Raw genomic sequence first — 27,643 nt, 5'->3', positions numbered from 1 at the left:
TGTCAAGCTCTATAAAAGTTACTCTAAGTATGAAATAAACGCACCAACCAATAAATCAATGTCCCACTCAATACTGGGATTGTGAAGTTATCATCTAATCCCCAAATATCAATGAGTTCTGAAACACTAGCAATAAATCCAACAAGAATGGAGTAAACATGAAAATTCAACCTACTCAGTTGTGGTGTCCAGTATATGTCGCCAGGCTTATTGACATCATATCCAGGGATAAAGTACCCATAGAGTAAATATGCTGCAAACGTACCCACTGCAAAGCTACCCAATGAACCAGCCAAAGACTTTCTATTTCCTAACTTGGGGGTGTACTTGCCAAACTTGCGGCCAACAGTCGAAGCAGCAGTATCAGCCCAGCTCAATAAAAGGATACTCAAAACACTAATGTCCTTGGGGTAGAGATACAAAACAATCAACACACCCGCCAAGTAGAATAAAGTTCCATTGTAGGAGTTTTTCTCATTTTCACGAATGATGAACCACATCTGAGACGTGACAACTTTGTTAATCTCGGGATTATGGAGTCTCACCAAATCGTTTATTAGGACACCTGAAAAACATGTGAATAGCGGAACAAATAACTGTGGAGTTGTGGTCCCCTTGGTATACAACCACAAGGTCAAAACACCAATAGATGAGTGAAACACTTTTCTAGGAATCTCGTGCTTGACCAAAAACTGATTAAACTTGCCTTTGATGGGCGTTATTCCAACTGATTCAACTTTTCCTTCACTGTTTATACTTCCCTCTCCCTTTGGACTCAAGTCATTCACGTCTAAATCCGTCTCAGAACTTTTACTAGACAAGACCTGAAAGTCATCCTCTACTTCGTCGTCATCATAATCCTCATCCTCCTCAGACGATTTATCGTCGTTTGTGGTGTTGTAGATGTACGTTTGATCCTCTTCTTCGATGTATGAATTCACGTTGGCTTCGTCAAACTCTAGTATATTGAGTCCAGTTTGCGGCTTAGGCGGAGGTGTGTTTATAGTACCAGCAGCAGCGGACATATCGGGCAGTAAATGTAAAAATGTGACTTTGAGGATCCTAGTTGAAACAACCAAGAACTATACTCTGCTGAATATTTTAAACGTAATAAGTATCAACCCAAGAAGATAATGGCTATGTTTATAGTTTATTTAATGATCTGCTGGAGAAAAAAAACAAAAAAAACAAAAAAAAAAAAATAATAATGTAAAAAGAATGATGTATTATCGCGCATTTGGGATTTTAAGTCAATTGAGCCGAGGAGTTGATAAGGGAGGGCCCTTGCTAAGAAAAATATAACAAACACCCCATACAACGGTTTGCAAAAAGCTACATAAAAGATTGTTCCTTCCACCGGACCAGTTCCATTAGAGCAAAAGTGACAATGCCATGTAACATATGAAGTTTAAAGACCAATCTGAATTTCCCGAGTTGAGCTTTGTTTGAGAATCAAAGTCAAAGACATCGAAATTAAAGCTTTTTGTAGGCTGCATCTTCATTCGACGGTCCCGTGACGTAAGAAAACCCGTCCCCCCTGGGCTATATTCAATATCATTCGCATGAGTTGAAAACGCTGCACTCCTGGGTGGTGGATGAATCAAGTCTTGATCATAAACCGGTCCTCTTGATGTAGAAGTAGTTGGTTCTACCGTTATCAACTGTTCAAAAGTTGTCTCGCGAGACACGTTCTCCAGCGAGGCCTCCCTTCCAATGTGGGGATGCTCGACCGCCAGTTTGACAAAATACTCCTCATACTGGGTGGTTGAAGGTACATTAGTTGCATCAATTATGGGCGCAAACTGAATAGCATTTGCGTCAATATACCCAATTTGTTGATCTTTGTCAAACAAGATCGTGTACTCGCCTTCCTTTAGCACTCCCAAGGTTTCATCCACATCAACTCTAGCTGCTCTTGCAGTGGTTGTAGCTGGAACTTCACTCCAAGCAACTTTCGGTTTCTTGTAGTCCATCTTTGCCGCTGCTTTCCGACTTTTATGTTTCTGAAATTGAGGTTTGATTATAACCGAGTTTGAAGGTGGTTTTGTTGCCATAATCTGCTTCCCGTTGACTTTGGATTGGGTAGCAGTAGTCATGTCATCGAAATCGGTAATCTCCTTGTCAACAGTGGGTGCCAGAGATAGCCTTGATAGTGAATAATCCGTAGTGAGTGGGGCAAAATCCAGTGAGGTAACAATCGCCTGGCTCTTATCTCCATCCCCCAACTGTTTTTCAAACCTCAGCTTCTGCCTATGCATTTGCTCTTTCAAATCTATCAACAACAACTCCAATCGGTTTATTTCTGCAAGTGGGTCAAATTTCGAAGTGGATACGCTTTGCTGAATCAATGTGTAAGAGGCAACGGGAGATGTCGTAGCTGAGAGAGCCACATAGCGTTCTCTCTCACCTGTCATTTTTGAATGTAGGGCACTAGTCGCTACGGGATGTAGGAAAGTACCAGTTTCATTAACCATCGAGACTACTTTAGAAGGCATCGATATTTCTGTGCTACCTCTTGCCAGGTCAATGTGCAAATCAGTTTTGTCTTCAAATGCTAGTGTTGAGATACTTGAATGAGCTCCATCATAGTACACGGGAACGCCTTTATTCAGAATACCCACTAATGAGTTGGTGCTGTTAGAACCAAGTGCGTTGCGTCGAGGTAAGGCCCCTTTCAAAAAGTTGATATGTCGATGAAACTGCTTTTCCACGCTTGAAAAAGTGTCAGCAACGACTGGTGGCAACAATAACAATACAAGTGCAGTGAGTATACTAACAAAACGCATGATAATGGATGTGGTAGTATAGCTAATGACGATTTATCAAAATTTATTCGAAAACAGCTTGAGACGTTCTTGCTTATTGAACATTTGTGGCGTCTCTTTTTCCAAAATTCACTACGGCTTTTGCAATATCAAAATAATCTTTGGAAATTTTGGATTCCGGATCTGACACTACTACTGGCTTGCCTAAATCGGACTGAAGGCAAATCTTCTCATTCAAGGGAACATTAGCGACTACCTCTATACCGTTCTCTTTCGCCACTCTTTCTGCACCATTACTTTTGAATATGTGAGACTCATGATTACAATTAGGACAAATATAGTGACTCATGTTTTGCACGATTCCAATTAATGGTATGTCAACTTTGTTAAACATTGTAATCCCTTTCACAGCATCAATTAACGCAATATCTTGTGGAGTGGTTACTATAAGTGCCCCAGAAACATTTAGTAGTTGACTTATGGATAGCTGGGTATCACCTGTGCCGGGTGGCATGTCTATTATCAAGTAATCTATAGACGACCACTCGACATCGAATAGTAATTGCTGTATGGCTTTCATCACCATCAATCCACGCCACACCACGGCCTGTTCATCTTTGATGAGATAGCCCATCGACATTGTTTGAACTCCGTAGTTGGACAAGGGCAACAACTTACCCGTAGTTTGCGATAACCTTGGCTCACCTTTCAAGTTCATCAATCTGGGAATTGACGGACCAAATATATCAGCATCCAATAATCCAACTTTCCGGCCAAGCTTCTGAAGGGCCAAAGCGGTGTTTACAGATACAGTTGATTTTCCAACACCACCTTTAGCCGATGAGACTAGAATGATATTCTTCACATTAGGGATGTACTGTTTTATTGGGAGGCCCTTAGTGGCGGGACCTGCTCCGCTTTTCGTGAACTTGGGAAGACCTAAAGGGTTTTCATGACTTAAAAGTCTCGCAAATGTTGCTAGTCCTCTTGTTGTTTGCATCATATCGGCATACAAAGTATAAAGAAGTTGGTGTGGAAAAATTGCAAAAATAGAAAATGTCTTCGCTTTTAATTTTCTTCCCCAACAAAGACACCAACATCATTATCATCCATGTTTAGACGACTATGTACATCGAGATTGCATAGCACTCTGCTCAATCCCTTACAACCAACCATATATGCATTGTCCACTCCATTTGCGAAATCGGCCATAGCTGTGGTCCGAATATCGGGCCCTCAGGCGTCGTATGTGTTTGAAGAATTGACAAAATCCAAAGCACCGCCACAGCATAGAGTTGCTAAAGTGCGTAAACTATATTCAGTGACAGATTCACGACTTCTTGACGAGGCCCTTACGTTGTTCTTCAAACTGCCAAGAACATATACTGGTTTGGATCTCCTTGAGCTTCATTTACACGGAGGAACTGCAATTGTAAAAGCGGTACTAAATACGATACGGGATTTACATGATCCAAAGCTGGGCAGAATAATACGGCAAGCTGAGCATGGTGAGTTTTCCCATCAGGCTTTTGTCAATGGAAAATATGATCTTACGGCTTTGGAGGGGATAAGTCAAATGATTAATGCTGAGACTGAACTGCAGAGAGTAGCATCGTTGGCCTCAATGTCTGGACAGACTAAAGACTTGTTTGTGGAATGGAGACAAAGGGTATTGGAGAATGTGGCCAATCTTACCACCTTGGTTGACTTTGGTGAGGACCATGATCTTTCTGAGACCGACTCGCTTTTCCAGGATGTTGAATCTAACATCTCAAACTTGGAAACAGATATACGAGCGTATCTCAAGAATGTAAAATCATCACAGGTTTTACTAAATGGAATACAACTTACGTTATTAGGGCCACCCAATGCGGGTAAATCGTCTTTATTGAACACATTGTCCAACAAGGATGCTGCTATTGTGAGTGATATAGCTGGAACTACACGAGACGTTTTAGATGTCCCACTCGATATTGGAGGGTTTAAGGTGGTATTGGGTGACACAGCAGGAATACGACTGTTGAACATGGCTGGGAGAATTGAACAGGAGGGAATTAAACGGGCTAAATCAAAATCCATCACTTCCGATCTTGTGCTTGTCGTTCTTGACCCGACTAACAATGGCAACGACGACGCAATTCTCACCCACGTACTGGAGTTGGTCCATAAGTATCAAAAGGATGTCCTTATCGTATTGAATAAGGAGGATTTGTTTCTGGAGGAAAAATCCAATCTCATTGCAAGATATGCGGAATTGTTGAATGTTTCGGAGAATATGATTCATGTTGTGTCGTGTTCATCTGGCTATGGTATTGCTGACCTACGGAAGGAGATGATTGAAAAGTTCAAAAACATGTCTCACTTTGGTTCTCAAGATGCGGCCATTGTTTCCTCCAGGGTTCAAGATATCTTAGAGTTTGATGTCTTGTATGGTTTTCAAGAATTCCACCATTGGAAGGAAGAAGGCGACGTCGTTTTGGCAACTGAAGGACTACGACAATCAGTAGAGGGTATTGGAAAAATAACTGGAGAGGCTATTGGCGTAGAGGAAATACTAGGTGTTGTGTTTTCAAACTTCTGCATTGGCAAATAGATGTGTATATATTACAAATTAATTAGGCACTGTTACAAACAACGAAAAATGTAAAGCTCTCAACATCCCATGACATTTTCATCTGTTGAAGCTGATGTCTTGTGTGTCGACTACCTGATAAATCTTCGGCTTTTTCTTGAACTATAGTATTCTTGACTTTTCGACTCAATGATGGAGCTACTTTACATTCAAACGTCAACATGTTTAATCCGGGAGTTAGTTTTATGTCATACTGCACAGCTAAAAGATCTCCTTCCTTCTTATGCTCTTCAAAACAATCATTGGGCTGGTTGAGGACTTCTCCATTCACATTCAAACTGCATTGGAATTCATCATCTGACCTCAGGTTGAGATAGCCATGTCCATCTGTCAAATCGGGTTTCTTGACAAGATAAAGGAGGTGATGTAAAGAAGCCTTGAATGAAACATAAGGCAGCACATCATTGGGTAACGATATAGTGTACGATTGATCAACGTAACCATTAGCTGGCACCTTGTAGGAAAACAACGTTGCAACAGATTGGGCAGAAAGCGCTGGAAACAAGGCGCTTTTTATCTCCGTTTCTCGTGAAGCTTGGTTCGACAAAACGGTATCTAGTTTGTCTTGGGCAAACTCAGTAATATGTCCTACAACGGCAGGGGACGAGAAAAGGGATGACTCTTGAATAATCGAATTGCTTTCCAAAAGTTTTGGCAAAGATTTCCCCATGGTATTCTCATTATTCTTGTCCAATTGAATTTCAACTGGTGTCTTTGTTGACGGTGTTGTGTCGCCGCCTTCGGATTTGATCTGCGCTTTAGTCCCCACAGTGTCAAAAGAACGATCATTGTCACCTTCCAAAGTGTTTGCTTCATCTTCATTCGCAGTATGCTTGATTGTACGCCTAGCTGTCTTCTCCGAGTTTTTGTTCAAACTGATCTTCAACTTGGGAGGCTTGGATTTATTCAAATCGGCCGCTTCTACTTTCTTTCTCAAGATCTCATACTGCTCTTCAAAGTATTCTTGAAGAAGTATTGCGTCCTGGTGTATTTGAGATTCTTCATTGTTGTAGGCTTTGGCATTTGAGAATATAAGTGTAGCAGTGTCATGAAATTTTTGTAGATTATCAAGTAATGGGTACTTTGGACTGAACAACTTCCTTGCTTCCAACATTGATAAAAGTGTATTGAAGGCCATTGGCTTCGACACAAAGTTTGAGTAGTCAGTATAAAGGTCTTGATCAACTTCATCTAAAAATGGTCCACTTATAACGCCAATTTCCTCAAACTCATGGTTTATTACATCTTCAAGTAGCTTGGAGCACAACTCGGGTAATTTGCCAAATGTCACCCCTTCATCTTCCAGTACAGAACTTTTCGGCACAGCTGACGAAGGACCTTTAAGTTTGAATTTAATTGTGGGTTGTTTTGCCTCAGCTTCATGAGTTGAGGGACTGTTTTCATACGCTGCAACTTGACCAGCTACAAATTCCACAATTTTCTTTGCATTAGTTACAATCCAGGATTCTGCATCATTGTATGTCGTTGCATTGTTGAGCAATACATTGAAATCATTTAGAAACTCATCAGTAGATTCTCCAGTGTACCTCGTATTGATTCTCTTTTGTATCTCGTTAATTGATATAGGGCTCTTTATAAGGTGGTAGTAGTCCGGGTACAACTTTTTAGATGGTAGTTTGATAAAAGCAGCGGCAAGCTGTTCGTCCCCTTCGCGCAAGTCCAACACCGAATTGATAGTTGATTGGTAAAACGCTTTGTTCTCTTCGGGAGAATGAGAGTTTGCTTTGAGCTTTTTCAGCTCAGTAACAACGGGTGAGCTAATTGCCTTTCTCTTTGGTGGCATAATTTTATCTGCAGTATCAGTGCCCGGTCGATTGTCTCTACTCAACACCTGTACAGTTTGTTGACAATTTGGTTCTGGTAATTTTTTTTTTTTTTTTTTTTCTTCGTCTTTTTCCTCTTTTGTGTATCGCACACTTTTTCTTTTCCGACAAGACCACGAAGTATTAGTAAGACCTTTGAAGCCTCAACTTTTTCCTAGAAAGCACTAGATTTAAATGTCTGAGAAGGTTGCCATTCTATATGGATCGGAAACGGGAAATGCAGAGGAATACGCCAAGTACCTAAGGCTTCGACTAAAGAGCTACAATTTGAAACCTATTTTATCTTCATTAGACGCATTTCCATTGAAGAAATTAGTCACAGACATAGACCATGCCATTATAATATGCTCCACTACGGGGCAGGGCGAGTTGCCACGAAATTCGCAAAAGTTCATGAAGTTTATCTGCAAAAAGAAACTCCCGGGTGATCTTTTCCAACATTTGCGGTTAACAACTTTAGGTTTGGGTGATTCCTCTTATACAAAGTACAACTACGCTATCAAGAAAATACATGCCAGAATGATGCAATTGGGATGTCAGGAACTTTCGCCAAGGTGTGAGGCTGACGAAATGTCACCAGAGGGAGTGGACGGGTTCTATTTGGAGTGGGAGACGCAACTTCTTGCTGCTTTGTCAAAGTTCTTTCCCATGTCCGCCAACCCCGACATCAATACTGTGCCCATGCCCGAATATAAAGTATCCGTTAAGCACGCGACTGACCAGCTTGCTCAAAATTCATTATTGACCAAAGTTTATAACAATTTGCAGGTTGGAACTGTGATTTCAAACGAACGTATCACCAGTGCAGACCATTTTCAAGACGTGCGACGGATAAAAGTCTCTTCTAAAGATTTGAAGTATAGCCCCGGGGACACCATATCTTTATATCCTTGTAATTTCGACCTGGATGTTGACGCTTTCCTCGAACTGCAACCGAAATGGTTGGAGATTGCCGACAAGCCTTTGAGAGTGAGAAATTTGGTTGATGATGAACAGTTTATTACCTTGCGTAATTTGACCAAGTACCATTTGGATATCATGTCTATTCCAAGACGCAGCTTCTTTGCGATACTATGGCATTTCTGTGATGCCTCCACAGATGATGGACAAAGAGAGCAAGAGAAATTGAAAGAATTTGGATCGTTCGTCGACCCCGAAGAGCTCTACAACTATGCCAACCGACCACGAAGACTGATTTTGGAAACATTAACTGAGTTCAAGAATAATCTCAACATCCCAGTGTCCTATATATTGGACTTGATACCCTTGATCAAACCTCGAATGTTTCTGATTGCATCACGTCCTAGCGAGACAGAGATTGAGGTCGTTGCTGCTATTGTGGAATATAGGACTATCATCAGACGCGTACGTCGAGGACTCTGTACCAGGTGGCTAAAGGCATTGAAAGAGAATGATGAGGTACACTTGAGTATCGACAGGTCGTCGTTCAAGATCTCACAGAGCCCAATCATAATGGTCGCACCAGGAACTGGGATAGCACCAATGAAATCTTTAGTGGATGACATTTTGCATCAAAACTCATTACAGGAAATGTATCTTTTCTTTGGATGTCGTCACGCGGAGAAGGATCATCTTATAAAGACGTTTTGGGAAAAGTCGAGCAATTTGCATATATATAGCTGCTTTTCTCGAGATGAGGGTTCAAAGTATAAGTATGTACAGGATGCTATCATAGCGAACTACAAATTGATTGGCGATTTATTGTTGAACCAGGAGGCTAAAATATTTGTGTGCGGTTCAAGTGGTAAGATGCCTAGAGAAGTGAAATTGACATTCATAGAAGTTGTGAAACGGTACAGTGACATATCGGAGGAAGATGCTAAGCGCTACGTCCTTCAACTTGAAGACAGTGGAAGATACAAGGAAGACGCTTGGTGATCGTTTTTGTAAATAGAAAAGTATAGAGTGGAAACAACTAAAAAAAAAACAAAACAAAAACAAAAAAAAAAAAAACACTTTGGAAAACTCATTGAATGATTCGAGCTCTCTCCAACCAATGTTTAGACACTCAATTAGACCTTTTAAGTCCGCCTTTGTTCGTTTCTCCAGCAATTCGGCAAAACCCATTGTGGTGGATGGGAAGTCCTACCATGGAGATGAGTGGACAAACGTACCCCCATTCATTCTCAATCTAATAGATCGAAAGTTGCATAAAAATGTGAACCATCCAATTGGGATATTACATGACTTGATTCGCCAAAACGTAGATGGTATGGGCTATACCGTGTATGACAATTTTCACCCCATTGTCTCCAAATATCAGAATTTTGATAGTTTGGGGTTCCCGGAAGACCATGTGGGGAGATCAAAATCAGACACATACTATTTCAACAAAGATTATCTTTTGAGAACCCATACTTCTGCACACGAGCAGGAATGTTTTATCAATTCTAAAACACCCGGGTATTTGATCACAGCTGATGTGTACAGACGAGATGAAGTTGATAGAACGCATTATCCTGCATTCCACCAGTTAGAAGGTGCTAGAGTATACAAGAAGGGCGATTTGGAACAGATCCAACGAGATATAGACGCAATTCCAGAAACAAACATTATTGTGGAAGACCCTTTTAGAGAAAGTCCTGTCACGGCAAATAACCCTGGGCAAGACTATATGTCTAACGAAGAAATAAGGCTCGTTTCCACTCATTTGAAAAAGACGGTCGAATATATCGTCAATCAAGTATTTGAGCGAGCCAGAGAATCAGCTAAAAAAGCTGGATCCACAGAACCATACTTGAACGAGCCTTTAAAAGTACGCTGGGTTGAGGCCTATTTCCCATGGACCTCACCATCGTGGGAAATTGAAGTATGGTGGAAAGGTGAGTGGTTAGAATGTTGCGGTTGTGGTGTTGTGCAACAACAGGTGTTGCTAAACTCAGGTTTAGGAGACCAAAAGATTAGTTGGGCTTTTGGAATCGGTTTGGATAGAATTGCTATGCTTTTGTTTGATATTCCCGACATTAGACTCTTTTGGACACAGGATGAGAGATTCCATAAGCAGTTCAAGCAAGGAGAAATAAGCACTTTTGTGCCTTACTCAAAATATCCAGGAGTCAAGCGAGATGTATCCTTTTGGCTTAATGACGATTACAAGTTGCATGCAAACGATGTTATGGAGATTGTGAGGAACCGTGCTGGTGATTTGGCAGAGAGCGTGGTGAATGTAGATGAGTTTGTCCACCCAAAAACTGGTAAAAGGTCGCAATGTTATAGAATCAACTATCAATCGATGGATCGAAATTTGACAAACAACGAAATCAATTCAATTCACGACATGGTGGAGCAAGACCTTGTCGATCGTTTTAAAGTTGAGGTTAGATAACTAGCATAATAATGTACATAGACAGCAATAATACATTGATACGTTGCACTTACTCCTTTTTTTTTTGTACGCTTACGGAGTTTAAACCTGCATTGGTAGCTTTTTGCGGCTTTAGCAAGGTCATACGTTTCAAATATTTTAAATATAAGCTTTACACATCTTGGAATTATAAAAGGATGGCAAAAAAAGCCAACTGAACTTCTAAATTGTCTAAACCATACATATCTCAAACTTATTTCAATCATGAGAGGATATTACTATGGCTATCGTCCACACCCCTTTGGATTTGGTGGGTTATTTATCGTATTTGCAGCATTTGCATTGGGAAGGATTTCAGCAAATCATTACGGTCCTGGCCCACACTGGAGACATCAACACTGTGGTAGTGGCCACCATTATACCTGCCAATGTCCTGACTGCATGAGACATCAACAATACAGAAAAGACCAGGAGCTTAGGTCTGTCAATTTCCACCAGCAATGAATGGCCGCAGCTGATCACGAGCTGCCAATGTAAATAGCGTGACATGTCATGTAAATAGTTTTAATTGCAGGATTTCCATATAGTGAACATGTTAAAAAAGTAGACATTCTGCACCACATTGCATGCAGCTGCAGAGACCTCCGCTACATTATGCCACCGTGAAGTATCGATTAGTTTCGTAAGATTGTAAATTAACAACGAAGTCACAAATTGGATTAGCTACCATAGCCATGGGCACTGCCTTATTCACATACCTGTTGTTCCTTCAAACACATGACAATTGGGACATCAAATCACAAAAACACAAAAGGTATACTGATTTTGATAAGGAGTACAACGCTTACAAATTGGAAATTGACAACTAAATTGACTTCTAGTCATCAAAGTGAGGGAGCACCGAGGTGGATGCAAGCAAACGCTTAGTGAGTGTATATAACAACCGACATATGTACCAGTTGTCAGAAAAGCAAGCCGAAACACAAGGAAAAATCCCTTGTAATTTCAATATATAAATATATAAATATACAAATACAACCTAAAAAGGGACTATCAAAGTGTTTCACCATTTGTAGAAGGCAACTAATAGGATAATATCGGCAACAATCTCCGGAAGCAAGGCCAAGCAACCATAGTATTTTGGCATACCAAACATCAATATGTATTTACTTGGTGAACTGAAATTAATACCGTGAAAAGCACTTATTAAAGAATAAACACAGCGGACTATCAACACAACCAACGCGGCTATCAATAGTTGTGAAATAAAAGCACAGTGTGCCGAGGTGATTGAAATGTACGCCAACACAGCAATGAGACCGGCAACACCAACCACAAAAAGCACGGCAGAAACTCGAATCAACGTTTGCTCAGTTGAGTTTGATGATGTATCGTCACTGTCTAACTGACTTGTTCCAATAATGTTTGTAATAACAGCAGCAAGCAATACGATTGTGAGGATTCTAAAAGGTGCTTTTTTCAAATTCTCCACCTTGCTCAACGTGCCACTGTGAGAGCTGAGTGGGAACTCTTTGACGGCATATCGAGCACTAGACTCCTCATCTTCTGGCCCTTTTCTGAACCTTCTACCGGATCCATCACTGGCATTGTATGAATCAATGTGACTGAGGTTACTATTCTCTTGTGCATCTCCCACTTTGTTTGCCAAAATGTCTTGAACTAGTGAACTGATGGCTCTAGTAATAAAACCCAAACTGATTGAGTCACAAATATACGTTGCAATAAACAAACTGTTGTTGAATGTTTTATTTCCAAGAAACACCAAACCCAAGATTCCACCAACAATTTTCACCCCATTGAATACAAGCATGAGAATGCAGAAAGGCAAAATAGTCTTGATTCTGAGACCTTTCCTGATTTGGATGAATGTGATGGCAATGAACGCACCAATAGTAATGACGAAAATTCCAAGTTGGACCCCACTAACTGCTTTCCAACCTTCTGTGTCTTGTAAATTCATGATAATATGTGTTGCTTGGTACTAGCGATTGAGATTGAAAGGACAAGGTTTGCTCAAGAGAATGAAGCAGGTATTTATAATCTTGGTTATAAACTTGAAACAAGTGCCCTCATCGATCTGCAGCCGTATGTTTGGAATTCATAGACATTGTAACACTGCCATTCTTCATTGTCCATTTTTCGCAGCCTCTTTCCGTATCGTATCTGCTAACGCCGTACGCGCTTACATAAGCGGGAAAAATTTAAGCGCTTACGTAAGCGTTATATATGAGTGTACAGTTTATCACCGCGATTTAAAGCCTCATTCTAAGATGGGAATTGACTTGTTCATTGTATCTCAGAAGGTGGCTTGTACTAAAATTCTTTGAAAAACAAAGCATCAGCTTGGTATTCGGATGACCCAGGTCATTTGCTTGATCGCATTGATCGGATCTCTGTCGGAACGAGATTTTACACTCCATATCCTCCGGCACTGAAGGTGCCGAACACAGACGCAAGTCCATCTTCTCAGCGCATATGTTTCTTCTCCTCAAATCATTAAAGGGAGAATTTCCCTTACAATAAATCCGAAAATAATATCAATTTCTTCTAAATAAACTGAAACTACTTCCTTTAAACCACCTACTTCTCAAATCAAATCAAATCAAATCAACAAAGCAGCTGCACCAGCAAGAGCTCCGGCGAGAATTCCACCGGCTTGCATATTTCCAGCGGCATTGGCAGTCTCAACACTAGAACTGGTAGAGTTTGTTCCGTTTGAGCCACTACTGCCACTAGTTTCCAACTTGGTCAAGTTGGAGCAGGTGATTCTGCTGGTGTTAGCGTAATGGATAACGACTGACAAGTTGCCAAAGTAGGTCTTGGAGTTTGGATTCAAGGAAATGTAGTTGTCAACATATTCAGTTGACAACAGCTGACCTTGAATCTTACCGTGTCTGCCAGATAAGTCACCAGCTTCTTTACCCTGTGGGGTAGTGGCATTTTCATTTCCACCATATGGATTCAAATGCAACTTGGTTCCAGTACAGTTTCCATCAGCAGGGACGGGGAGTTGGTGGATGTGGTAAGGAAATGGACCACCTGAAGAAGGCAATCCTTCTACGTCAACCTTCACTAAAACGGAACCATTAGTTGCTGGTTCAAAGGTGATTGTTCCTGTGACGTCAGATTTTGATGCTTTTTGAAATTTTGCTAGCAAAGAGGGTTGATTAGCAGAGTCGGATTGAATTGGGGTATCTCCAGCAAATGCAACAGCAGCAAAAGATAATAAAATTGGCAATGAGATCATTTTTGGAATTTCTTTATTGAGTTCTGGAAAAAGTAAATGAGCAATTTACCTGTAACTAAATTCAGCAAGTGAGTCCATTATTTATAGTTTGACTACTCCGCTCCACGGGGGCCAAAAAGAATTACATTAGGGGGGAGGGGAAAGGCGATCCTTCTTTCATATTTTAGTGAAATTCACTGATGAAATTGATAACTATGGTGAATTTGTTATTGTGTCAGCTACACCACAAATTATTGAGTACAAAAAATAGACTCAAAATGTGAGTAACAATACAATTAATTTTGTTTTGTTTTTTTTTTTTTCAGTCGAATCTTTCTACGTTCATTGGCTCCTTTGAAGGTAACAATTTCCAAGTTAAGACATTGTTGTGCCATATTCGTAACTGAAGCACTGGAAAGTTATGTCTTTGTGTAGCAGTTTAGAGCGTGCACTTTTGTAAACTCTAGAGACAGTACGAAATCCTGTCATGTTGTGTAACATCTTAAACCCGGGACGTGGACTATTCCCCTGAACATAAATGCTCGGCACGAACAAACTGACCACCGTTGCTTGTGATTGGCTCAAATTTGAAACGTGGGTTTATTCTAAAAATTTTTTTCCCTCGGATTCGGTCCATGTTCGGTCTACATCTTATAAATAGATTAACACTGTTGGCCAAGGATTTACATTCAGGTGGCCACGTATTGTACGCACGTGGAAGACAAACACTTTCGATTACACCCTTTTTGATAGATGTTAATGACCTATGTCTGATATCATACAAAGGGTGTAATCGAAAGTGTTTGTGCTTCGAGAGTTTGAATTATAGTTAACCGAGATGTGATCACTTCATTTCGGATATGTTTCTCCAATCAATTGGGGTTTGAGCCGTAACTACTGCACGACCATGCATTTAGAAGCTTTCAGCTCTATTCTCTTTACCAGCTGTTGAGGGATAGGGAACTATGCTCCCTTTACAGAAGCCTTACTTTCTCTACTATTTGTGGCGCATGAACCAGCACTTGGCATGAAAGGAAAGAAAAAAAAAAAAAAAAAAACTAAATAAAAAAAAAATGCAATCTATGCATGTGATAACAAAGCAAGCCGAAACTGTCTCCACGTACTATAACAGATATCTACTAGACCCTGCTGCTACACCTTCAACACTAGTTCGGCAGACAACCATCTTCTATCGATATTTCTATTTGATTGTCATTACTACAACAAGAGACCACAAGTGATATGTCAATTCCGCTCCTTGGCAGATTAAATATCTTTGACTGGCCCTTCATCATCATTTCATTTACACTCGCATGGTTTGAATTTTTGGTGTCTGTAATTACCACCCTACTTCCATGGCAATTCATCAACGCTTGTACTACAGTGGTGAAGCAATTTTTCCGCTTCACTTCAAACCCCATTGTCTTAATAACGCAACTGAGACCAAGAGCAAATAGCATTGAAAATGAAGAGAGGTTCCATTACTTGAAAGAAGCAGACATAACGAAATCAAATGTTAGTAAGCAAAGCTATGACTTGACTATTGAAATGTTGAATGCTGAAACTATTCATGACATGGTTAGCTTATTCGGTTATGAAATTGAAAGCAGAATCGTCACTACAAAAGATGGATACTTGTTGAACTTGCACAGGCTCGGAGGCGGGTCCGCAAGAAGAGTACCTAATGGAAGGGTTGTTTACCTCCATCATGGATTGTTGATGTGCAGTGAAGTGTGGGTCACTATGATTGAAAAATACCAAAATCTTCCTTTTGTTTTGTACGATTTAGGTTACGATGTTTGGATGGGCAACAACAGGGGTAACAAGTACAGTCAGAAGCATTTAGTTCACGATGTTCATTCTGTTGAATTTTGGAATTTTTCCATCGACGAATTTGCATTGTTTGACATCCCCAACCTGATTGATTACATCTTGAGCGATACCGGAAAGGAAAAATTGACATACATTGGATTCAGTCAAGGGAGTGCCCAAGCGTTTGCTAGTGTATCAGTAAACTCGGATTTGAACAACAAAATTGATCAACTCATTGCAATCTCACCAGCAACTACTCCCCATGGACTTTATTCAAAGTTTCTTGACATCTTGCTCAAGTCTTCGCCCAATGTTACCTACTTGTTATTCAGTCGAAAAGTTCTTATGCCATCTTGTATATTTTGGCAAAAAATCATGTACCCTCCATTATTTGACAAAGTGATTGATATTTCAAACTACTTGTTGTTCAATTGGAGGTCGCTTAATATCTCAAAGCTTCAAAAATTGAGTAGCTATGCTCACTTGTATTCAACTACTAGTGTCAAATGTGTTGTGCATTGGTTCCAAGTCATGAGCTCCAAAAATTTTCAAATGTATTTTGATACCACGACGTCATCTTCATTATCAGGGTTGCACCCAGTCAGCTACCCTTTGAAAAATATCCAAATACCTGTTCACTTGATTTATGGAACCATTGACTCGTTAGTTGACATTGAGGTAATGAAGTCACAGTTGCCAAAAAGGGCCACAACCACCTACGCTGTTGACAACCATGAGCATTTAGATAACTTGTGGGGCGTGGATGTATTTGAGTCGGTATTCAAAAGAGTCTTACAATACTTGGGTGAGGATATAGACGATGTTTACTCGAGGTTGTTCAGAACTAACGACGGAGTAAAACTAATTGAGGATATACTCCGTGCTGATAATGAACCAAGTGGCCTCGCTATTGATACCAATCTGATTCAAGTTGACAATACTAGCTTTAACAACATTGGTGACAAGAAAAGCGATCATGATTATGAGTTTGACGTGACTCAGATTTCTAATGTATCAGCATCAGGTCAATTTTCAAGCCTGACCTCGTCTCAAGGAGGCAAGTTGTCTTATTTGAAATTAGCCAACAATAGGAGGAAATCTAGTGCTCAAGGAAGTGACGAAAAGACGCAGAGTGTGGATAGCACTAATACAGCTGACTTCAAAACACCTCAATCGGTCGGATCCACTTCTGTATTTATTTAGATCGTACGAATAAAAGTGTTTGAGTTCATAGACTAAAACCAAAACCCACTTGGCTCTGGAACAATACCTTGGTGCTACCAATGTAATAAATATTTTTGTGTTACTGGGTCGTGTACTTTTGACCTGTTGCAGAGGCTCTTATCATTCGCTTAAGAAGGGGCCATCATAAAGTGCGTACAAACGAATTAAAGTGAAAGGCCACTTGTGCTTAAGAAGGATTGCTCTTGGGATATAAGGTATTGGAAGCATTAACGGTCATTACCTTTCAGCACTTATGCTCGCAACATAAAACATAAAAAGTGTTTGTGTGTGCATGTGTGTGTGTATATATATATATGTTTGTGTTGTATTGGTATTGTGGGTGTGTGTGTGGTTGCATATTAACTGAGGTCAGAAAAAAAAATGAAAAATGCGGAAAGCAAAAGAGAAATCAATTGCAAGACCTTTCAAAGGACATCCACACAAATCAACCACTCCAAAAAGAAGTTCACTCTTCAACTTAACCGCACACAAGGACGTCTATATTTGACCTAAACTTGTCAGCTTCTGAGGATGGCGTCAAATGGGCTGGTGGTATGTTCTATTCTTATTCCCACATCCTCCGAATGCGTAGTTTTCTATTTTTTTTTTTTTTTTCTTTTTTTAAGAACGGCATCAAGGAAAGGAACAACTTGATTCACGAGCTAGCAATACTAACCCCTTATTTTCTAGAGAACTTTCCATGTTATTGGGGACTTCCATCCGAATTGTATGTAAAAGTCAAATCAAAATCTCAAGTAGCTCATTTACTAACAATCTTTCCTAGCTTTGGTGCAAAGAGTGATTCGTCAAATTCCTCGCTCCTTGCCATATTATAACATCACGGGTCATCGCCATTCTGAGGAAGATTCGGACCCCTTGGTTCGTGAGTTGATGAAGATAAGACCACACAAGCCGCTGTTTACGATTTTGTCGCAGTTGAAGAATGAAACGGTCGCATCATATTCATCAAAGTTACTGGAACTATTGTATCTTTTACTAGAGGAGAAGCAATTGGATGATCACATAAGGATGGACCTTGAACGCTCGTTGACTAGATTGATCTCGTTCATCCCCTGGATCAACCCTGACACACCTGCAAAGTTGGATATCGATCTCAATGTGTCATACAAGAATCGTCAAAGCATTCCTAAACCAAAGCGGGGTTCCGATGAGACTAGTTCGAAATATCCCGATGGATACTTGTCAAAGATATTGATTGATAATTTTGATGCCTTGATAAAGTTTTCTTCAACCTACTTCAACTTAACTTTGAGCACGCTGGTAACAAAATACATTGTGGAGTTGATTTATCAGTTACATTATTGGGAGGTGGTACATTTAGCACATATAAACCCGAAAATCATTGACTTTCTTGAATTGATTGGATTTGAAGTAACTCAAACTACATTTGGCCCAATTATTAAACCGCCCGAAAATTATCTCAATGATAATCTCTTGCAGGGATTACAATACCCATTCCCATATCCATTCTACAATTACAGCTACCATTCTTTTGATTCCAAGGTTGAAGACCACAAGTTCAGTAGAGTCCAAATAAAACCATATGTGGACATCACATTGAAAAATGTTGATACTGTGCAGAGAAAAAAGCGGAAAGTGAGTTCGGTAACTAGTAATGAATTGCCCTCAGAAGTATCCCGGAACATACATCCGGGTAAACATGATACTTCAGCTTCATGGAAAGACGAAAAAGATGAAAAAGCTTCAACAATTGGCATTTTGCAAAACTTTCCATCCACATCATCGATACGACTGGATCAGGCTTATCCTCTACATACAGCAAATGCTCAAAACTATGCACTGCAAGGGATTTCTCCAGTTCTGTACAACCACTACCCATTCCTGTCACTTCCACCACCGACACCACAGCTTCCACAACAACAACAACAACAGCAGCAGCAGCAACAACAGCAGCAGGAACAACAGCAGCAGCAGCAACAACAGCAGCAGCAACAACAGCAGCAGGAACAACAGCAGCAGGAACAACAGCAGCAACAGCAGGGCCAATTATTCTCCGCAAGCCCGCAGCAGCTGCTGCCTCATATCAACATCAAAATTCCACCACTCACAGACTCCAAGACCACTTTGATACCAGGAGAAACCCGCTTTCCCTCTACGGTGGACCTGCAAAGAGAAATACCAAATATTACACCAATCACAAACAACAGAACACCATTCCAAGACAACGTTTTGCCGTCAATTTCCAAACTAACTGGCCAACTGAAGCATAATATCTCCGATGGCCAACATCGACGAGGCTCATCTCTACAAAGTCCTGGGTTAGGAATAACCACTAGTAATGAGAAGGATCATATTCAATCACAATCGGCACAAGAGTTGCCTCAAGTTGCTAAGTCTGGTTTCACGAGGGGTTATTCTACAAATGGGAAAGACGCTGAAGACGCGTTAGGCGACGGTGATTCGTCTTTTCCTGACAAGAACAAAGGCCTTCGTTACGGTGTTATCCACCAGTGTCATTTAACAGATCCTGCTACGAATTCTCAATGTCTCAAGATTTTCTATGGGAAGAATGAATTATTGAGGCACCAGGAGTTTGTCCATGCTACCAAAAAGAGAATCTTCAAGTGTTTGTATTGTGAGCGGAGCGGTGCTAGAGTTCTGACTTATCCACGCCATGATTCACTTGCAAGGCATATTAGAAGAAAGCATGGGATAACAGGAAAGGAAAATAAAATGGCTGTCACTTATGCCAAAGAAAATGTCATAGTTCTTGATGATATTGAAGCACACAATGCAGAGTATTCACCAGAACATGTTTACAATGGGCCACCTGATAATTTCTCGGGTCCACTGTCGACGCTAATAACCGTGGAGGAGGAGGAAAATTTGGAATACCAAAAGTTTAAACAAGAAGTGGATGACGAAAAACGAGAACGAAGACGTATCCGAATGATGTCTCGTGGTCTTGCTCCGAGTCCCACAAGTGAGGCGCCAACACCTTTGCCTCTGCTGTCGAAGAGGCATCCTGGTGAACAACAGCCTATTTCGAAAAATTTGCAAAGCTCAACAGAAACGTCAGCACTTGGTCGCAACTCTTCTGAAGCTGTGCACCCGCCAGATTATTCCTTTTCTGAGATACACCGTCGTGTACGCGAGCTCCCTCCTGATGACCCCATGACTCACCTGTTTTCCATATACATGGGTCCCAATTCACTTCCTTCGACGTATACCAAACTGGGCCTGCTTCAAGATCACATGTCACCTACATTTTCGGACCCTCCCTCTGCTCACCAACCAACGAGCCAAGCCTCACATCAACCGGATCAAGATGCACGAAACTCAGGTGGCAACACCCACAACCAACAACAGAGCAGGGACAGATCGAGTGAGACACGTAGGTCAGGTATTAAGCTTCCACTGATCCACGACATTGATAATGAAATAGGACATGCATATCGGAGGTAATCTTATATGTGTATGTATGTGGATACGTATTGTAGTTTAATATTCCGGTGATACAACGGTAGTATTTATTTTTCAAGATGGGACAGATTTGACGTGGAAAAGAGCTGAATATTTGGAGTGCAAATTAGCCCTCCTTCAAGTCTACTATAAGGTAAAGGCTTACAATGATGATGCTGGCCGACGCAGTAAGGACACATGTAATCAATACACAATCAAAGTTCTTTAAGTGAAGTAGAAGTATAAAGTGGAGTCACGTGTAGAGTCGTGGCAAAGAGAGAAATAGAAAGAGAAAGAGAAAGAGAAGAAGAGAATTTTTTGTCGTCAGTTAAAAAGGGGGAGAGAATTTTTGCAATCAAAATTTCCTCACAAAAAAATTTACATAACCACTGTAGAACTTACTATAACATACCAACAACAACAACAACAACGCAACATTTTTTCCCTACCATCTACTTGTGACAAAAACTATACCATACTTAAGATATTATTCACTTGCTGTAAGAAGCACCTCCCATCACACCAAACAGCTTTTCTGTAAGATAAAATGAGTTCATATCAAACTGCAAGGCTGGCGCAAAATGCAATGCATGAGAATGGTCACGCTATCAACAATACAACGACAAAAAGTGGGCATAATAACAGCAATACTACATCAAAAGAGAACTCATTGCCTCCAAGTCAATCAAGTAATGACATGGAGGAAGAAGACGAGCTTTCAAGTGAAGACCGTCAAAGTCCAGATAAGTCCACAGATTTAAGTTTTGCATCTGTTCAACGAAACTCGCCACTGCCCAAACAAGCAATAGAGTCGGTAACTTCAACGGAGTCTTTGGCATCGCGGCAACAACAGCCACTCACCAATCGCACTGCACCATCAGCGAGCAAATCTACTGAATCCTCAACTCGAAAAAAAGCCATTCCAGCCGATTCATCTAAGCCCCTGTCTGAAGATCCGCTTCTGCTTCCCCTTCCGCAGCATTTTGTTGCAGAGGAGTCGCCAGAAAGCTCCCCAGATCCAATTTTAGGGTTGAGTTCCTGCAAGCAGTCCCCTACCGATGACATCAATACCATATTCCTTAGATTAAGTAATGCCACAGTCAACACCAAAAGAGTTGACGATTTGCTCCTTGAGCATCAGATATCAATCTTACTTAAGTCATCACCCTTGGACACTGAGGAGTATGCCAACCACTTGTACAAAATTGCCAACGTCTTGTATGAAGCTAAATATGATCCCAAACATACCACAGCATTGCACGACAAGTACACCGGATTGCTCAATATTGTTGAGGAATTTGTCAACTTTAATGACCCGTTAAGGTCGCAACTTTACCTCGTCGTTGAGCGAGATTTTGAGATTATGATGAAGATTTCCACGAGCTACAAATCGCTTGACATTTCAACTGCAACTATACGATTCTTAACCACCGTTTTCATGAATTTGAATTATTGGGAATTGTTCAACTTGTTGAATTGGAAGCCAGTACTTTACCATTTCTTGAATCTAATTGGATTAGACATTCATGAATGCTATCAGAAGTTCATCAATGACTACGAGTATTTCTCCTATGATCATGTGAAACAGCCACTAGCATTACCCAGGTCGAGAGTTAGGACAAGAAAGAGAAAAATCAGAAAAATGATTGACGAACTGCAAATGACGGCCGAGGAGAAGGAACGCACCCAACGTTTCTTTTCATTGAACCCTGATACTGCCGACCACGATAAATACGTCGCTGATATTGTATCAGGAGCAAACAAACAAAAGAGGTCGTTTAGACCTGATGTCAAGCTTGAACACCACAAGATTATCAAAAAGCCAATCAATGCAACTACGTACGACAGAGTGGCGGGCAAGTCGTCCAATTACGACCCTGACGTTGTCCATGAATGCCAATTGCCTTCAGCTGAAGTGCCTCATAAGCTATGCTTGAGACGATTCTCAAGAAAATACGAGCTCATTCGTCATCAAGAAACAGTTCATTCGAAAAAGAAGAAATTATTCAAATGTTATGTATGTGTGAAACAAAACCCTGGCGTTGGTCCCAGAATCTTTACTCGTCATGATACCTTGGCCAAACATATCAGAGTCAATCATGAAATATTTGGTAAAGAGGCGAAGGCTGAAGTTGCGTACTCGAAAAAACATGCAGAAGTTGTCGAGGAAGGTGATATAACTGTACATGTGGGAAGACGAAAGACGAAAGTGGATTTCGAGTTGAGAGCACATATGGGTAAAACTGGAGGTATAGGTGAGGTTGACGGTGTTGGTGATGGTGATGGCGTTGGTGATGGCGTTGGCGATGGCGATGGCGAGGCTGAGGGAGAAGATGGAGAAGGTGGCAGTGGAAGACGAACTGGAAGAGGATCAAATACTTCTTTTGGTGGTTATTTGGAAACTAGTGATTTGGAATCTGGAGATGAGGAGGTTGTGTTTAACAATCAGCAGGTACCTAAGCAGGTGTCGTTAGACTCTGCAAATGCCAAATCGTATTGTTGATCCAAATGAAAGCGGCGTGGAAAAGGCATGCTATCAAACACGTTTCATACTACGAGGAGATTGATTGTCTACTCTTTCCCTCCCTCCACCTTTTTTTTTGTAAAGTATATAAATTTATCTTTATAATACAGATGCTATTTCGTGCTTTTGTTGATCAAGTACAGCTTGTTTAATCTCTTCATCATCAATCTCGTCGAGAATTTCTTTGGGTACACTCGCCAACCCCGTAATTGGTCGCCTTAAATCCCTGCTCTTGAAATAAATGTCGTACATTAGCTCATCACCGGCAGGTGCAGCTACAACTTCTCCACCGCCAATTTTCTCAATTCTAGATTGATGTGGTTGGGTAGACTCGGGGAACTGAACAATATTGGTAAACACATCCCTATATCCATTTGCAGCAACTTGCAAACGCAAGTCAGCTAATTTATGATTATACTCTGAAGTTTTCGACGCAATTTGATAAATCCACGTCTCGTCAGTTTGATAATCAACTAAGGTTGCGGGCGCCATTGGTGTTGCATTTCCACCAGTACCGCTTCCACCACCACCACCACCACCAGTACCAACACCTTCACCCAACACACTGGACAATTTGTTCTTGTAAAGTTCATCAGGGTCGGCGTATTCACCCGGTATGTCACCATTATCGATTGCCCGCTGTTCCCAGAAATCATCAATTACTTTCTTACCTTCTTTGATCATCTTGGCGCCAAACTCTCTAAAAATCGACCTAGCGCTGACTAAATTCACGGCACGACCCTTGTATGAGTTAGGAATGATTCCACGATTGATCAAATCTTGCTTTTGATCGTTATCGCAAACACGTTTGAATAATGTACGATGAGTTTTGAATAACAAGTATGAATCTCTGAATCCAACCATACGTGCTGGGATCGTTGAAATCACGTATAACCGATCACCCTCGCCGAGTATTTTAAAAGTCTTCATTCTGAATTCTCTACCACCTTGCAAATAACCCAATTCGTCTATTTTTTCTTTTCCTTTGGGATCCTCGTTGGGGATGTAAACTTCGTCATTCTCGGTGCTTAACGGGTTCCCATCAGCGTCGAAAACTTCTTCCTCTTTGTAATAGTACTTCTTTTCTTTCTTTCTGCGACCTCTTCTCTTCTTGCCAGTTTCTGCTTCGGTGCTATCCTCTGCTGTTCCTGTTGCTGCTGCACCACCGTCGTCCTCCTCATCCTCCTCGTCGTCCTCATCCTCGTCCTCGTCATCTCCTCCTCCTCCTTCTTCTGCATCTTCTTCCTCCTCTTCTTCGTCTGCGCCATCCACGTCAGCTTCATTGACCAATGCATCTGAGTCATTGTCATCGTAAACTACATTCACAGCACTAGTCTTGCGTTTCTTATTTTTCCGTCCAACTTCGGCATCTTCATCGTCTTCATCATCCTCGACATCCACCTCTGGGTTTACATTATCCTCAACAACACTAGAGTCTTCTTCACGATACTCATCTTGTGAATCGTGTTCGTCATCTAGTGACTTCTGTACTCTTCCTCGTTTAGCCATAATTCTGTTGGATCTGAGCTAGCTTAATAGCGGTATTATGAAAACATTTCTTTTTTGTTTTGGGAACAAGCTTTGAAACAGGTTGTATGCAGGATACTACTTTTTTACACTTATAATTCATGTAATCTATTCTATCTACAAGATATAGTAATTCAGTAGCCTCGAGTGAACTGGTGGCTCAATTTCTCTCTCCTTCCTCCCCCTCTTTCTTCTCTCCCTCATCCTTTTCATTATCTTTTCTCTCATTCTCGGGTTTAATATTCTTGAAAGCATCTTTACCATCAAGATACTTGTCGAAAGCATCGTTAGTCTCAGGGAATGGTCTCTTACCCAACAACCTAATCATATCCTCTCTAGTGATGAACTCCTTCTTCAATAACTCCTCAGCCACCAACTTCACCTCATTAGCCTTCTCCTTCAACAATTGCTTGCATTTATCGTGACATTCTTGAACGATTCTCTTAACCTCAGCGTCAATTTCCCTGCTCGTCTCTTCACTAAAAGGCTTGGTCAAGTCATCCTGAGATCTAGTATCGTAGTAATTGACCATACCAATCTTTGGTGACATTCCAAAACGCAAAACCATTGATTGAGCAATATTTGTGACTTTTTTGAAATCGTCATGAGCACCTCCAGTGACGGAAGCAAAATGTAACTCCTCGGACACTCTACCTCCCAAAGTCATAATCATTCTGTCGTATAATTGCGCAGTGGACATCAAGTATTGGTCAGGAGGCAAGTACTGTGCATAACCCAAAGTTCCTTTCCCTCTAGGGATGATGGATACTTTTAACAACGGGTGTGCATGCTTCAAGAACCATCCACATATAGCATGTCCAGCCTCATGGAATGCAACAATCCTCTGTTCTTCTGGATTCAACAATTTCGACTTCTTTTCAACCCCTCCAATGACTCGTTCAATAGCCAACTCGAAATGTCTTAAAGTCACTGCACTGGCATTGTACCGTGCAGCAATCAACGCAGCTTCATTACAAACATTGGCAATGTCAGCACCAGAGAATCCAGGAGTTAAAGCTGCTAATCTTCCAGATAAATCACGATCAACATCTTTTTCCAAGGTGATTTTTCTCAAATGAACATCAAAAATTTCTTTTCTTCCTTGCAATTCAGGATTATCGATATGAATATGTCTGTCAAATCTTCCTGGTCTCAATAATGCTCTATCTAAAATGTCGGCTCTGTTTGTACCTGCCAAGACCACAACGTGATCAGTGCTGTCAAATCCATCCATTTCAACCAACAATTGATTCAATGTAGTTTCTCTCTCGTCATTTGCCCCTGTGGCATTTCCCTTTGATCTTTGTTTACCAATGGCATCAATCTCATCAACAAAAACAATAGAGGGGGCATTTTCTCTAGCAGTTTTGAACAAATCACGTACACGAGAAGCACCCACACCAACAAACATCTCAACAAATTCGGAACCCGATACAGAATAAAAGGGGACACCGGCCTCTCCAGCTGTGGCTTTGGCAAGTAACGTCTTACCTGTTCCTGGTGGCCCTGAAAGAATAGCTCCACGAGGAATCTTTGCACCAAGCCTTTCGTATTTTTCTGGATTTTGCAAAAAGTTGACAAACTCAGTCACTTCTTGTTTTGCTTCTGCCATACCTGCAACATCCTTGAATTTGATTTTAACATCCGTTTCTTGATTGAACTTTTTCGCAGTAGATTTTCCAAAACCCATTGGACCCATTCCACCCATTGATGACGCGGCCTTTTTGGTCATCCAGTAAATAGCACCCAAGAACAAAACAGTCGGCAAGAAGTTGATCAAGAATTTGGTTGTGCTACCTTTGGTTGTGTATACTACCGGAACTCTCATTTGGGGACTGATGTTGTACTTATCTTGTGCTTCCCTCAAGTTACGTTCAAATGTTTCAACGGAACCAATGCTAAAATACAACTTGTCTGCGTGATTCTGGCGCAATCCATTGTCATTCAACTCCAAGTATGCAACAGAGTTATTCACAACAACAACTTTGGATACCATGTTTTTGCTCAAGTAATTAGCAACAAAGTCCTGGAATGTAATTTCCTTCCCATTATCACTACCTGTGTAGGAAATGAAAAATACAACAAGTGCTATAAGAGCCACGGCTTGAGCAATTTGCTTTGGTGTAAACTCAATTTCTATATTCACTGGTCCTTTGTTCTTTTTGTTTCCCTTCCTCAGATTCTTGTTGTTCTCACTTGCTTGCTTGAAAAAGTTTGAAAAAATGTCACTATTGTTGTGTCTTTGCTTCAACACTAGTTTAAGTTTCTGGAAATCATTGATTATTTGATACTCGTTGGGGCAAAGTGCGAATGTCCTTTTTCCATCGACCGCAAATGGTGTTGAAAGGAGGGTGCTAAAGATTTTAAACCAAAGTTTTACTGATTTCTCGTTGAGCCTCATGTCGCGTGCAACATCAGAAGGGTTCAAGTCTTGAGTTTCGGTAGTGGCTTTATCAAACACTGTTAATAGCTTCTGCACATCTGGGTTACTAAACCTTAATTGGTCCAAATACTCCAAATTGTTTGCTAACACGTAGTAGATACGCACAGTTTGAAGAATCTCGCCCTTGGTCAATGGCAGAAAATGAGGGTGCAGTCTTGTAAATGAGTCCTGGATATCCTTTATCTCCTTTTCAGCTACATTATCTTCCAAGAAAATGACCCCACCGGACTTTTCAAACTCGTCACATTTTCTTTCAAATTCTCGCAACATAAACTCACAAACAACTGACAATCTGTCGAGGTATCTTATGTCAAATGGGTCGACAGGGAGTTGCACTTCGGGAAGAGTGGCGGCCGGTAGATCTTGAGACTTGGACATCTTCTCAAACTTCTGTCTCACCTTCTTTAACTGAGCCTCGTAATCATCGGAATTTTGATTCTTCTGTAGAAAATACGAAGACGAATGGAATGATCTTCTCAACATGGGTATGCATCTTGGCACCGAACGCTTCAAAACATTTGCGAGACCAATCCTACTTCGTGGTATAAAAAGGCTCATCTTGTGATCTGGAAAAGGCTCCCGTTAATGCTCTTGTTATCGGGTCAGTTAATATCACGATTAGTCTGCTACAAGTTTTTATTTTTGCCTCTCTGAAAAAAATAAAAAAAAAAAAAAAAACTTTAAGTTTTTGTGCTTAGGTACACGCACCAACATCAGGAAACTTCGATCTAGATTGCAAATCTTCTTTTTTTTTTGCAGCAATTTGGGAATTTCGTCAAAGACAACTTCTTGCTGTCTTTCTGTAACGATCTTTGCAGGAAAGTGGTTATTGATTATCTGTATACTTAATTTCTGA

General features: G+C 40.8%; 13 protein-coding genes across 13 annotated transcripts; 6 read left to right on the top strand and 7 right to left on the bottom strand. All coding sequences in view use genetic code 12, as the record gives it.

Moving 5' to 3' along the window:
- Nucleotides 1-23: 23 nt before the first annotated feature.
- KGF57_003217 (diacylglycerol/polyprenol kinase family protein) lies at nt 24-2,786 on the bottom strand (the record flags this gene model as incomplete). Its single annotated transcript, XM_051752614.1, has 2 exons — nt 24-1,062; nt 1,417-2,786. 2 exons carry the CDS (start codon nt 2,784-2,786, stop codon nt 24-26), a joined length of 2,409 nt encoding a protein of 802 aa, XP_051608226.1.
- A 73-nt stretch (nt 2,787-2,859) lies between these two features.
- Nucleotides 2,860-3,768, bottom strand: KGF57_003216 (uncharacterized protein; the record flags this gene model as incomplete). Its single annotated transcript, XM_051752613.1, has 1 exon — nt 2,860-3,768. One exon carries the CDS (start codon nt 3,766-3,768, stop codon nt 2,860-2,862), a length of 909 nt encoding a protein of 302 aa, XP_051608225.1.
- Nucleotides 3,769-3,876: 108 nt separating this feature from the next.
- Nucleotides 3,877-5,358, top strand: KGF57_003215 (uncharacterized protein; the record flags this gene model as incomplete). The annotated part of the gene is made up of 1 exon (XM_051752612.1): nt 3,877-5,358. The coding sequence occupies one exon, from the start codon at nt 3,877-3,879 to the stop codon at nt 5,356-5,358; it is 1,482 nt and encodes a 493-aa protein (XP_051608224.1).
- A 22-nt stretch (nt 5,359-5,380) lies between these two features.
- Nucleotides 5,381-7,201, bottom strand: KGF57_003214 (uncharacterized protein; the record flags this gene model as incomplete). Its single annotated transcript, XM_051752611.1, has 1 exon — nt 5,381-7,201. One exon carries the CDS (start codon nt 7,199-7,201, stop codon nt 5,381-5,383), a length of 1,821 nt encoding a protein of 606 aa, XP_051608223.1.
- Nucleotides 7,202-7,415: 214 nt separating this feature from the next.
- KGF57_003213 (NAPDH-dependent diflavin reductase) lies at nt 7,416-9,140 on the top strand (the record flags this gene model as incomplete). Its single annotated transcript, XM_051752610.1, has 1 exon — nt 7,416-9,140. One exon carries the CDS (start codon nt 7,416-7,418, stop codon nt 9,138-9,140), a length of 1,725 nt encoding a protein of 574 aa, XP_051608222.1.
- A 118-nt stretch (nt 9,141-9,258) lies between these two features.
- MSF1 (phenylalanine--tRNA ligase) lies at nt 9,259-10,587 on the top strand (the record flags this gene model as incomplete). The annotated part of the gene is made up of 1 exon (XM_051752609.1): nt 9,259-10,587. The coding sequence occupies one exon, from the start codon at nt 9,259-9,261 to the stop codon at nt 10,585-10,587; it is 1,329 nt and encodes a 442-aa protein (XP_051608221.1).
- Nucleotides 10,588-11,629: 1,042 nt separating this feature from the next.
- Nucleotides 11,630-12,547, bottom strand: KGF57_003211 (uncharacterized protein; the record flags this gene model as incomplete). The annotated part of the gene is made up of 1 exon (XM_051752608.1): nt 11,630-12,547. The coding sequence occupies one exon, from the start codon at nt 12,545-12,547 to the stop codon at nt 11,630-11,632; it is 918 nt and encodes a 305-aa protein (XP_051608220.1).
- A 642-nt stretch (nt 12,548-13,189) lies between these two features.
- On the bottom strand, nt 13,190-13,834 carry KGF57_003210 (SOD4; the record flags this gene model as incomplete). The annotated part of the gene is made up of 1 exon (XM_051752607.1): nt 13,190-13,834. One exon carries the CDS (start codon nt 13,832-13,834, stop codon nt 13,190-13,192), a length of 645 nt encoding a protein of 214 aa, XP_051608219.1.
- A 1,221-nt stretch (nt 13,835-15,055) lies between these two features.
- Nucleotides 15,056-16,828, top strand: KGF57_003209 (uncharacterized protein; the record flags this gene model as incomplete). The annotated part of the gene is made up of 1 exon (XM_051752606.1): nt 15,056-16,828. One exon carries the CDS (start codon nt 15,056-15,058, stop codon nt 16,826-16,828), a length of 1,773 nt encoding a protein of 590 aa, XP_051608218.1.
- Nucleotides 16,829-17,380: 552 nt separating this feature from the next.
- KGF57_003208 (uncharacterized protein) lies at nt 17,381-20,296 on the top strand (the record flags this gene model as incomplete). Its single annotated transcript, XM_051752605.1, has 3 exons — nt 17,381-17,401; nt 17,540-17,576; nt 17,634-20,296. 3 exons carry the CDS (start codon nt 17,381-17,383, stop codon nt 20,294-20,296), a joined length of 2,721 nt encoding a protein of 906 aa, XP_051608217.1.
- A 544-nt stretch (nt 20,297-20,840) lies between these two features.
- FGR15 (Fgr15p) lies at nt 20,841-22,796 on the top strand (the record flags this gene model as incomplete). The annotated part of the gene is made up of 1 exon (XM_051752603.1): nt 20,841-22,796. The coding sequence occupies one exon, from the start codon at nt 20,841-20,843 to the stop codon at nt 22,794-22,796; it is 1,956 nt and encodes a 651-aa protein (XP_051608216.1).
- A 120-nt stretch (nt 22,797-22,916) lies between these two features.
- NPL6 (Npl6p) lies at nt 22,917-24,326 on the bottom strand (the record flags this gene model as incomplete). Its single annotated transcript, XM_051752602.1, has 1 exon — nt 22,917-24,326. One exon carries the CDS (start codon nt 24,324-24,326, stop codon nt 22,917-22,919), a length of 1,410 nt encoding a protein of 469 aa, XP_051608215.1.
- Nucleotides 24,327-24,504: 178 nt separating this feature from the next.
- On the bottom strand, nt 24,505-27,345 carry KGF57_003205 (m-AAA protease subunit; the record flags this gene model as incomplete). The annotated part of the gene is made up of 1 exon (XM_051752601.1): nt 24,505-27,345. The coding sequence occupies one exon, from the start codon at nt 27,343-27,345 to the stop codon at nt 24,505-24,507; it is 2,841 nt and encodes a 946-aa protein (XP_051608214.1).
- Between the last annotated feature and the right edge of the window lie 298 nt (nt 27,346-27,643).

The sequence above is a fragment of the Candida theae genome, assembly GCF_024610275.1.
Source record: "Candida theae strain CBS 12239 chromosome Unknown scaffold1, whole genome shotgun sequence".
Classification (NCBI taxonomy): domain Eukaryota; kingdom Fungi; phylum Ascomycota; class Pichiomycetes; order Serinales; family Debaryomycetaceae; genus Lodderomyces; species Lodderomyces theae.
Note: the sequence above shows the minus strand (reverse complement) of the source record. Positions and strands in the feature narration are given on the sequence as shown.